The 10,450-nt window shown below is 38.6% G+C and overlaps 1 protein-coding gene across 1 annotated transcript in view; it reads left to right on the forward strand.

Moving 5' to 3' along the window:
• LOC135196923 (protein eyes shut-like) overlaps positions 1-7,550 on the forward strand; it is an 88,263-nt gene extending 80,713 nt beyond the window's left edge. Inside the window, exons 23-28 of the mRNA XM_064223760.1 lie at positions 1-146; positions 918-1,116; positions 4,390-4,538; positions 4,676-4,781; positions 5,143-5,292; positions 5,947-7,550. The exon at positions 1-146 is cut by the window's left edge and continues 22 nt beyond it. Coding sequence (XP_064079830.1) covers positions 1-146; positions 918-1,116; positions 4,390-4,538; positions 4,676-4,781; positions 5,143-5,292; positions 5,947-6,110 — 914 coding nt within the window. The 3' untranslated portion in view covers positions 6,111-7,550. The remainder of the gene's footprint in view (positions 147-917; positions 1,117-4,389; positions 4,539-4,675; positions 4,782-5,142; positions 5,293-5,946) is intronic.
• The last annotated feature ends 2,900 nt before the right edge of the window (positions 7,551-10,450 follow it).

Genomic DNA, 10,450 nt, shown 5'->3' on the forward strand with positions numbered 1-10,450 from the left:
ACGACCTGTCTGCACCCCTTGGGGGAGACATTGTAAGAGGAGCTGGACTTACTGACTGCGACGGGACGGCCTGTGGCAGACACGTATGTCTACACGGCGGCACCTGCACTCCTGTCGGGGACACCTTCGTCTGTAGCTGCACGCCGGTAAGCTGACCTATCAAATCTGATGTTTATATAGTTTTTATTACTGTAATTACAGAATTCTGGCCTTTTAACTTGTCGCAGGATATATGTAATTTTTAAACAGAGACAAAGAATACTTACAGCTTTACATCAGTAGCATGATTTCATTTAGATTATGTCAGTTTCTCTCATTCTGAAATTCACACACTAAAGGAATACAAATATCCATAAGGTGATGTTATGATTTGAATAAAATCCGTCAGTCTGGTTCTGTGATATATAAATACATATATATATATATATATATATATATATATATATATATATAATATATATATATATATATATATATATATATGAATATATTAAGCTGATGGTCAGACTATGTATATATGTAAGTATGTTTGCGATAGACGGAGAAACTACTGGACCAAATTGAGCCAAAGTCGGACTGTATTTATGTGTATTTTATAGGGGATGGTTTTAGCTGGATATCGTTTTGTTCCGGATATCCGGTCACGCATCCAGCCATGCTAACATCTTTATTATTATTTGTAGAGAAAAAAGAAAGCATTATTCAGATAGAAATTTTCACGAGGATTCCAAATATGCTCTTAATTTTCTTCTACTATGCAAAATAACAATGATACTAAGGATGCCAGCCTATAGTTGCCCGCTGCCAGGCTCTGCTGGCTAGTATACACACACACACACACACACACACACACACACACACATATATATATATATGACTAAAACTCCTTGACTTATGTTGAATCTCTGGACTGATAGGATTACACAGGCGCCCGATGTCAGCTGTCGAAGGCCTGTTTGGACCACTCGTGCACCAACGGGTCAACCTGCATCCCCTGGGATTCCCTCGGAGCGAAGAAGAGGAAGAAGAAGAAGAGGCAGCTCCATGACCCCACAGATGACCTTCCATATCAGTGTCTTTGTCCGCCGGGTCTAGTTGGTGAACGGTGCCAAGCTGGTTGGTAATCTGTGCACAATAATTCTCTGTCTATTTGCTAAGTTATCCATTTCATTCCTTTATTCATGCACTTCCTTATTTACTTATCAATTACTTCTATTCTGTTTTTTCTTATTATTTCAGTTTGGTAAGGCTATTATTATTATTATTATTATTATTGTAGGTGCTGTCAGGATCTACTCAATATATAGCGGCAGGTCAGGAGGGGGTCAACCGCTAGCTGCGTTTTCATTGGCTGGTGGCGCAATGCGCTCCAGCTATTGGTTGAAGATAGTTTTCTTCAAGACGCTTCTTGTCGTTGAAGGTCGCGCTGTTGCAGCCTAACAGACTGTCGAGGCTGGGGCATGACTTCCCTGGGCATTGTGTCACGACAGCTCACGTTGTCGTTGGCTGCTGGGCTGCTTGTCTCATCTGGTATTCTGTGATCGGGAGTGTCGTTCGGTCTGGTATTACTTGTTCTATTATTTAAGCACATAGGTCTCCTTAAGTTGGTGGGGAGGAAGAGCACTTCCTGCGTCGTATTCAATGAGGGCTTCTCTTGTTGTATAAGGAGTGCCTCGAGCAGTCGCAAACGTCGCTGGTCAGGAGCCCTCCCTATTATCTTAATATTCTTGATTATACCGTCGCGGGAGATAGCTTCCTAGTGTGCTGTCATGGTATGGTTTTTAATTGCCCCTTCTTGTGCATGGCAAGAAATGCTCTTGGACAGTTTCATAGAAGTCATACCAACGTAAGAGCCGGGACATCCACGGACGGGGCATGAGAACTGGTAGACTACATTCGACTGTTTCAAGAGGTCTCTTGCTGCGGGGTCGGGTTGTTCTTCATGATAAGGTCGCGGGTACGTCAATTTTGGTAATAAATCACGAGTTTGAGTTCTTTGTCGACTTCGCTGGGGGTCACATTCTCTCTGATGATTTTTCTCAATGCATCCTCATCCTCACGGTGACGTGCATGCATTCTGGCTTTGTAAAACAGCTTGATCTTCTCATGGGGGTGGGGCTGCGGTCTCTCACTCTCGCTGTACCACCGATCCAACGCTGTTCGGACTTCTTCATTAATAAGTCGATTCGGATACCCGTTATTAACAAGCACCTGAGTGACTCGGTCGAGCTCTTTGTGAGTGTCCTGCCAGGAAGAACAGTGTGTGAGGGTGCTCCGAATGTAGGCCCTGACTGTGGTGTTCTTGAACCGTGCAGGACATTCGCTGTCACCATTCAGACAAAGTCCTAAGTTTGTTTTCTTTGTATATACCGAAGTTTTTAGACCATCGTCGGTCTTGGAGACGAGGATGTCGAGAAAGGGGAGCTGGCCTTCGTTGCTGAATTCGACAGTATAATTCAGCGAACTGCACTGCTGGAAAATGCGCCAGACAGGCACTATCGCCTCCTTGGATGTAGAATCCCTCTTCACAAATTCCTGTCGACGAGACCATCAATATCATTATGGACCGCATCTACAGGGACCCCTCTACACCCCAGCTAAATATCCCAGAAGTATCCCTGCGGGCACTCCTCGAGATATGTACGAAGAAGGCCCCTTTCTCCATCCATAAAGGCCAGATGTTCCGGCAAAAAGACGGAGTCGCGATGGGTTCCCCTCTCGGTGTCCTATTCGCCAACTTTAATATGGGTACTGTGGAAGAGAGAGTTTTCTCCAATATAAGAAAACCCCGTAAATACGCAAAATATATTGACGATATCTTTGTACATGCCGAGAATGAGGAAGAGGTTGAAGCTGTCCGGCGCATGTTCCAGCAGTGCAGTTCGCTGAATTATACTGTCGAATTCAGCAACGAAGGCCAGCTCCCCTTTCTTGACGTCCTCGTCTCCAAGACCGACGATGGTCTAAAAACTTCGGTATATACAAAGAAAACAAACTTAGGACTTTGCTTGAATAGTGACAGTGAATGTCCTGCACGGTTCAAGAACACCACAGTCAGGGCCTACATTCGGAGCGCCCTCACGCACTGTTCTTCCTGGCAGGACACTCACAAAGAGCTCGACCGAGTCACTCAGGTGCTTGTTAATAACGGGTATCCGAATCGACTTATTAATGAAGAAGTCCGAACAGCGTTGGATCGGTGGTACAGCGAGAGTGAGAGACCGCAGCCCCACCCCCATGAGAAGATCAAGCTGTTTTACAAAGCCAGAATGCACGCACGTCACCGTGAGGACGAGGATGCATTGAGAAAAATCATCAGAGAGAATGTGACCCCCAGCGAAGTCGACAAAGAACTCGAACTCGTGATTTATTACCAAAATCGACGTACCCACGACCTTATCATGAAGAACAACCCGACCCCGCAGCAAGAGACCTCTTGAAACAGTCGAATGTAGTCTACCAGTTCTCATGCCCCGTCCGTGGATGTCCTGGCTCTTACGTTGGTATGACTTCTATGAAACTGTCCAAGAGGAATTCTTGCCATGCAAAAGAAGGGGCAATTAAAAACCATACCATGACAGCACACTAGGAAGCTATCTCCCGCGACGGTATAATCAAGAATATTAAGATAATAGGGAGGGCTCCTGACCAGCGACGTTTGCGACTGCTCGAGGCATTCCTTATACAACAAGAGAAGCCCTCATTGAATACGACACAGGAAGTGCTCTTCCTCCCCACCAACTTAAGGAGACCTATGTGCATAAATAATAGCACAAGTAATACCAGACCGAACAACACTCCCGATCACAGAATACCAGATGAGACAAGCAGCCCAGCAGCCAATGACAACGCGAGCCGTCGTGACACAACACCCAGGGAAGTCATGCCCCAGCCTCGACGGTCTGTTAGGCTGCAACAGCGCGACCTTCAACGACAAGAAGCGTCTTGAAGAAAACTTCCTTCAACCAATAGCTGGAGCGCATTGCGCCACCAGCCAATGAAAACGCAGCTAACGGTTGACCCCCTGCTGACCTTCCGCTATATATTGAGCATTATTATTATTATTATTATTATTATTATTATTATTATTATTATTATTATTATTATTATTATTATTATTATTTTATTATTATTATTAACCTTTTCAGTGATCACCTCCAGCATTGTTATATCCTTTATGATGAAATTAGCCAATATTCATGCATTAGTTGACGCAGAGTAACAAACAATATTTCCAAGACTTACGCAGCAGCCTGTTCCCTTAATTCACACTAAAAATTTGCCATTTATCTTATTTGCTGCATTCATATTTCCTCATTTATTGACAGTGAGAGAAAATATTTGTATTGCTTCATTCTTAAAATTGTTCCCTCTTTCTATCTTCGTCAGAAAAGGAAGTCTCTTCAGTTCGCTTCAGCGGGGAGAGTTTCGCGGTCGTTTTTCCCGGTCCGTTTGGTAACCCGGTCCCGAACAGCGACTCTCTGGCCGCCAATTTCAGCACGAAGTCCCTTTACGGCTTAATCCTCTGGAGGGGAGAGGTGAAAATAAATAGAATAAATGGAAAAGATTGAACTAAAATTAGATCGATGAAATATCTAAATAGAAAAGCTGCAGTTAAGAAAATAAGATATATTCCCATTAACAACGTCTTTTAACATGTGTTTTATGGCTCCAGGTCGACTCTCCCGGAGAAGATTACCTGGGAGTAGGTTTGGTCGGAGGTCAAATAAAAGTGGTCTGGTACCTCGGCGGAGGATCTGCAGGGCAGCTCACCACAAATGGTGCGTAGTCTGCATTGATTCCAATGCGTAATTATTGAATATCATTATTGTAGATCTATTATCTGTCTTAAGATTAACGTTAAAATTACTAAATGTAAACAGACAATATTTTCCACTTTCTTGTCTCTATAAAAGTCCCAGCTTTTCGCTTTGGGTCTTCCCGAACTGTTAGAGGAACTTGGATAAAGACAGCCACCCTCCCACCACAAAAAATGAAATGACTTTGCATCAATGACTGCGGTCAGAATAGTACATTTTCCTCCTGTAGCAGCCAGAAAAATGATGGCTCGTGCTTGAATCAATAAACACGAATACAACGAATCATCATTAAATGTAAATATAAGAAAATTCGTCGCTTCAGGTCCTGTCGTGTCGGACGGATCTTGGCACAGTCTAGTGGTAACGCGGACGGACGCTACTGTCACCGTTTTCCTTGATGGTCGTGCCATCAAAGGAAGGATTCCTGGCTCCTTCATCCAGCTGAATGATCCCAAAGGGGTCATTTTCGTAGGTATGTGAATTTTCTTATACATGTAATACTCGGGAGGAAAATATCCTTTTTCACTTTGCTTTACTGAGCTATTGCATTTCAGGGGTGAAGACTAACGGCTGTTCTGATGCCTAAAATTACCTAGCTAGTTACCTAGAAGTGCTACCAATCCGTTTTTTATGCATATCACCACTACTGACTGTAATATACTGTGTCGTGTGAGAATTCTCAAAATTGACTGATTCCGTTTGCTGCTTTTCAGCCATGCTGTGTCAGGAGTATAGTATTTCCAATTAGTGACTTCCTGAAGAAGAAAGTTTCATTTTATGACTTAATTTAATTGATGCTCACTTATGTCACTGAGTTACTAACAAATAATAATTAATGAAATGAAATGATCAGTGAGATAGAGGGTTGAACAGTTCTTTGGGGATTCCTTTGCGAAATAAGTGGTACTTTCTGTTTAAATAAATAATAAATATTGATAAATACTAATAAATCAGTTACATAGATAAAACATTTTCAAGCTAAACCTAAGAAAGTTATTTGTAAATTAACCGTAAAACTGAGGTAGTGAAACACTGAGGTACAACGTAGAGTTTGAGTGAAGCAACAATTTTTTTTTCTCATTCATCAATACTCCAAGCAACTAACAACTGTTATATCCTGTTACAGGAGGATTTTATCCCGGGATGTCGGTCACTTCGGGGACGGAAGGACACTTCCACGGGTCCTTCGTCGGCTGTATAAGGGATTTGGTAGTACACCAGAGTTCGTCCCCCGTCAGGTTTTCGGCTTTAAAGCAGGGGCGAGATTTACAACCCTGTTCTTTGCCGTAAAAATCTGATTAGAAAAAAAAATGTGTACAAACACCCTCAAGGTCTTCATGAGTTTACAGAATAATTCATCTACTTGTCTTCACATTTCTGTAAGTCAGCTGGTTTGGCAATGTACAAAAAGGAGGAAACTAGGAATTTGCTAATAGGCAAGGAAGATTTAGGCCTAGTTCATCCGTTATTTCTCGAGCATTTGATCTTTGAAGGCCAAAATTTGATTTCATAGGTTTTTTTTATCGTATGGAAGAGAGAGGCGCAGGTGTTATGCCCAGTTTCCTCTTTATGTAATGATGCTGACCCATTGTTGGTCACAACGTTGTTATTTTACTATGAATCATCCAGAAATTAGTTACAGGAAGCTACAGATCTGCCTAATATATCTTCCGAAGATGAAGTACTAACCACTATATTTATAAGATGAACATAAAGTCCCATGATATAACAAGTAACAGAACCGTCCTGAAGCACGTTAGCCTTTTGTGTACTTTTAGAGTAATTGAAAATAAGATACAAAATTGCGCTTGTTTTGTGTGTGTTATTGCTTTTTTGTTTGTTTTTGTTAATTAATCTACGAATCTCTGAGACACAGCAACCATACTTGTTTACTGTAGGGATTGTTTTGTTTTTAGAAATAGTGATGAAAACTTACATAAGTAAAAATTCTGTTAGATAACTCTCGATGACGGCATTGATCGATGATCATGGCAGAAAAGTGACAATTATAATTTTTAGAATATTTTGGAGATGACAGAGGGAGGTTGAACGATATCGGTTCTTAAGACTTGATTACATTCAGCCAAACTTTGTGGAAATGCGTCTTAAATTAGTATAATTTGCCATGATAATCGTATCTATCAAATGAATGGACACAACCAAAGAAAAGTTTTACTTCCATGTTGTTGGTTTGTTTTTGTTTTCTCGTCGATTATTTATTGATATATTCTTAGGGTGTTTTTAGCATAGTTAACTGTGAATGTGCATTGTCATTCCGTCCTATATGTCACTGCCAGAGGCTCTGAAACTGTTTCCGCGTCTCCTATATCTGAGATTATACTTGGAGATTTTTGTGAGAAGGACAATCTTCATCGTTGAATTGAATTGTTGCAGTCGTGGTGTAAATAGCATTAACTGTTAGATAATATATGAATATATTTTTTAAAATTTCAGAGTTTTATCGTGCAAGTGAAAGTAAAAATATAGCTTTAAGATGTTACATTCATGCAAAATGGTTTGTAGCCATAACGAACCAGGATGTTGTTATAAGCGGTTAAACGTTCAGAGTTAGTTTACCTTATGTTCTAGAAATAAATTATTGTGCTACATCTAAGGATTTAATTTTAACGTGCTTTTTCTTTTTCGATATTGCGATATTCATTTTTAGATAAGTTCATAAGGTTCTTAAGTTGATATAGTTCGAAAAAGAGATGCAGTTTAAATCCAATCTTAGTGCAACTAAGAATATATATATATAATATATAATATATATATTATAAATAATAATATAATTATAATTATTAATATATATATATATATTATATATGCTTCTAACATGATGCCTGCAATATTACACTAATATATATATTATATATATATATATATATATATTTATGTATATATATATAATATATATATATATATATTATATATATATATATTATATATATTTATATATAGATACTTCATTAATATAGTGTATATATTGCAGGGCATCATGTTAGAAACATTTGAAAGGAAAGTGTGCGTATTGTTGATATCCACCTAAGTAGTAGTACTCCGAATTTGTGCATATGAAACTATCTGGAACTACGTAGCTATGTATGATTTAGGGATGTAGCTAATGATTATATCAAAGATGAAACCTGTGATATTGCTTAAATTTAAAGTTACTGAGTTTGTTTTAAAAGGTGTACTGAATTTATGGCATTAAATATCATTTGCTTTTGTGCAAAACTCGACGGGTGTGGGAATTTAACGAAGAAAATGTTGCACAGTTATTATTGATAATCGTTTCAGTAAGACAGGAAATATCTTTTTCGAATTTTTAAGAATATTATTGTTGTAATTGTAATAGCCACAATGCCCTCTCAACTTCTTGAATTCTTTGCTCTTTTTTGGATACGCTTGTCAACTACAAAGCCTAAAGATCCAAGTTCAAAGAAATTTAAAGAGGAAATTGTGATGTCTGGTCCTGGGAAACGAACCCAGGTCCAATAATCACAAGGTGAAAAAAGTGACCAGTAGATTCTACATATTGTTGTAATTATTATTATTATTTTCCTCATTCCATCAGTCAAGCTCACCAATGCATTAAATCACTGTTGCCATACTTACTTGATTCTAGAACCATATCAATGGAAAATCCTCGTCCCACTTTTGTCAGTTCTCAAAATCTGTTTACTTTCTCAGTTGCCTCCCTCGACGTCAACTTAATTTTCGTCGGTTTTGAGCAACTCTCTCGAAGGACTGAAAGACAATGACCGATATATTTACTGGTGGTTTCAACTTGATCCTGCTCATTCGAATCACTGATTCCATCAATACGAGAACGTGCAATATATAATGCTGGAACTTGCCCTGTGGAATGCTTTCAAAATTTGTTCTTATATTTGGAGTCTTTTACTTTGTGCCAAAGTGCCTATTGGGGCTAAGGATGAAAGGCCATCGTTCTTGAATGGTAGGACCGAGCACTGCTTGTATTAGAGGATTTTGAAATACCAGAGTATTTTGTAATAAAGAAATATTTTACTCAAACCGTGAAATTTATTTGCTAATTACCTTTTGGTTATGGATGTGGTGTGAATGTTAGATATGATATATATTTATATAATGATTATTAATATATATATAGATATATACATAGGCTACGTATATATTACAGAGAGACACACACAAACTTTAAAGTTTATGGGTACGATAGTTATTCTTGCGTCCGTCTAAATTATAATGTAAAAGTAAAGTATAAAGTCACACAGATGGAGGCATAAAGAGCTGGTAAATCTTTTAAACTAGTGTATTACAATGCATGGCAAATTGTCTTATACGCAAGCCGAACGATCTGTTACATTCGTTATTTTTTAGAACGAGAAACGACAAGGCTGCCACAACTGAAAGTAGGATTCGTTGCCTACTTCACCGCTAAGTCTACAACAGCTAACCAAGGTGTGCTGTGTAATTGCGTAGTTTGGTTATGTTGTGTTTATCGACACGTATGCAGTGACGAACTCTTTGAGTACTTCTTAGTGTAGTAATGCAATTGCAAGACCCGGTTTTTACCCCCCTCTGCGAAGGTCATTCAGATAATTTGATCTTGTGTCGTCTAGAGGGAAGCCAGGTTTTCATTTTCGTCGTCTTGTTAAAGTTTTACCTCACTGAAGTCCAGTGGGTAACTGCTATTATAAGCGTTATATGGGTGGTATATACTCATAATGTCGGGTCATTTTATTTTTTTACATTTAGGGAAAAAGGGTTTTGTTAGCACCAAGAATATAGTATAGCATGTTGACATGTAATATTGCTACGCAGCATCCACAGAATGCTATGTTTTTATTTATTTCCTCGATGTACTGCAAATACCTTCTTATTAGTTCTCAATAACAATAATTTCATCGTAATTTTTTGAAAATTGCAGATTGCAATGTGTAAATTATAGATCTTTAATTTTTTAATTTTCTCAAATGACTCCCATTCATGGATAATTTAAAAAATCATTATTACTTGTTATAACTCCAATGTATCAGTTGTTCTATGGAGTTGTTTTGCAAGTCTTAACTGACGACCATTATTGTCATTCGTATGTCTTGTCTGACTTTATAGGCTTTAGGGGCGTAACTGGTTCCGAAAAGTTGGGAGGGACAATGGGGAGGGTGGCCAGCGAGGGGACCGCTGTGAGCCCCCCCAGAAAATGATTATAATTTGAGTTCTTTTTAGGCACTGTAAGGCCTACAAGGGCAGGTAAACTAAATAATATGGGTGGTTTAACATTAAGCAATTATGAAAGCAATTATGTGTCATATGTAAGGATGTCAGGAAATATTTGGTGGACATGCTTACCCTAGCACATATGGAATTGTTCAATAGCTGTGCGTTTGTACTATATTATATATATATATATATATATCATATATATATATATATCTATATATATATAAATTATATCAATAATCTGATGGTAAAATCACGAACACAATTTTCTTATAAATGAAACAAAGCACCTTAAATCCCTTGGAAGTTTTCTGCTTTCTCTGTTCAAAAGAATATGATACAAGGCAGGATTTCGCCCCTTCCCAGATATACAATAATGTTAATAATAATGATAATCAGTAATGATAATAATAATAATAATT

Source organism: Macrobrachium nipponense, chromosome 18 (assembly GCF_015104395.2).
Source record: "Macrobrachium nipponense isolate FS-2020 chromosome 18, ASM1510439v2, whole genome shotgun sequence".
In the NCBI taxonomy this organism is placed as follows: Eukaryota; Metazoa; Arthropoda; class Malacostraca; order Decapoda; family Palaemonidae; genus Macrobrachium; species Macrobrachium nipponense.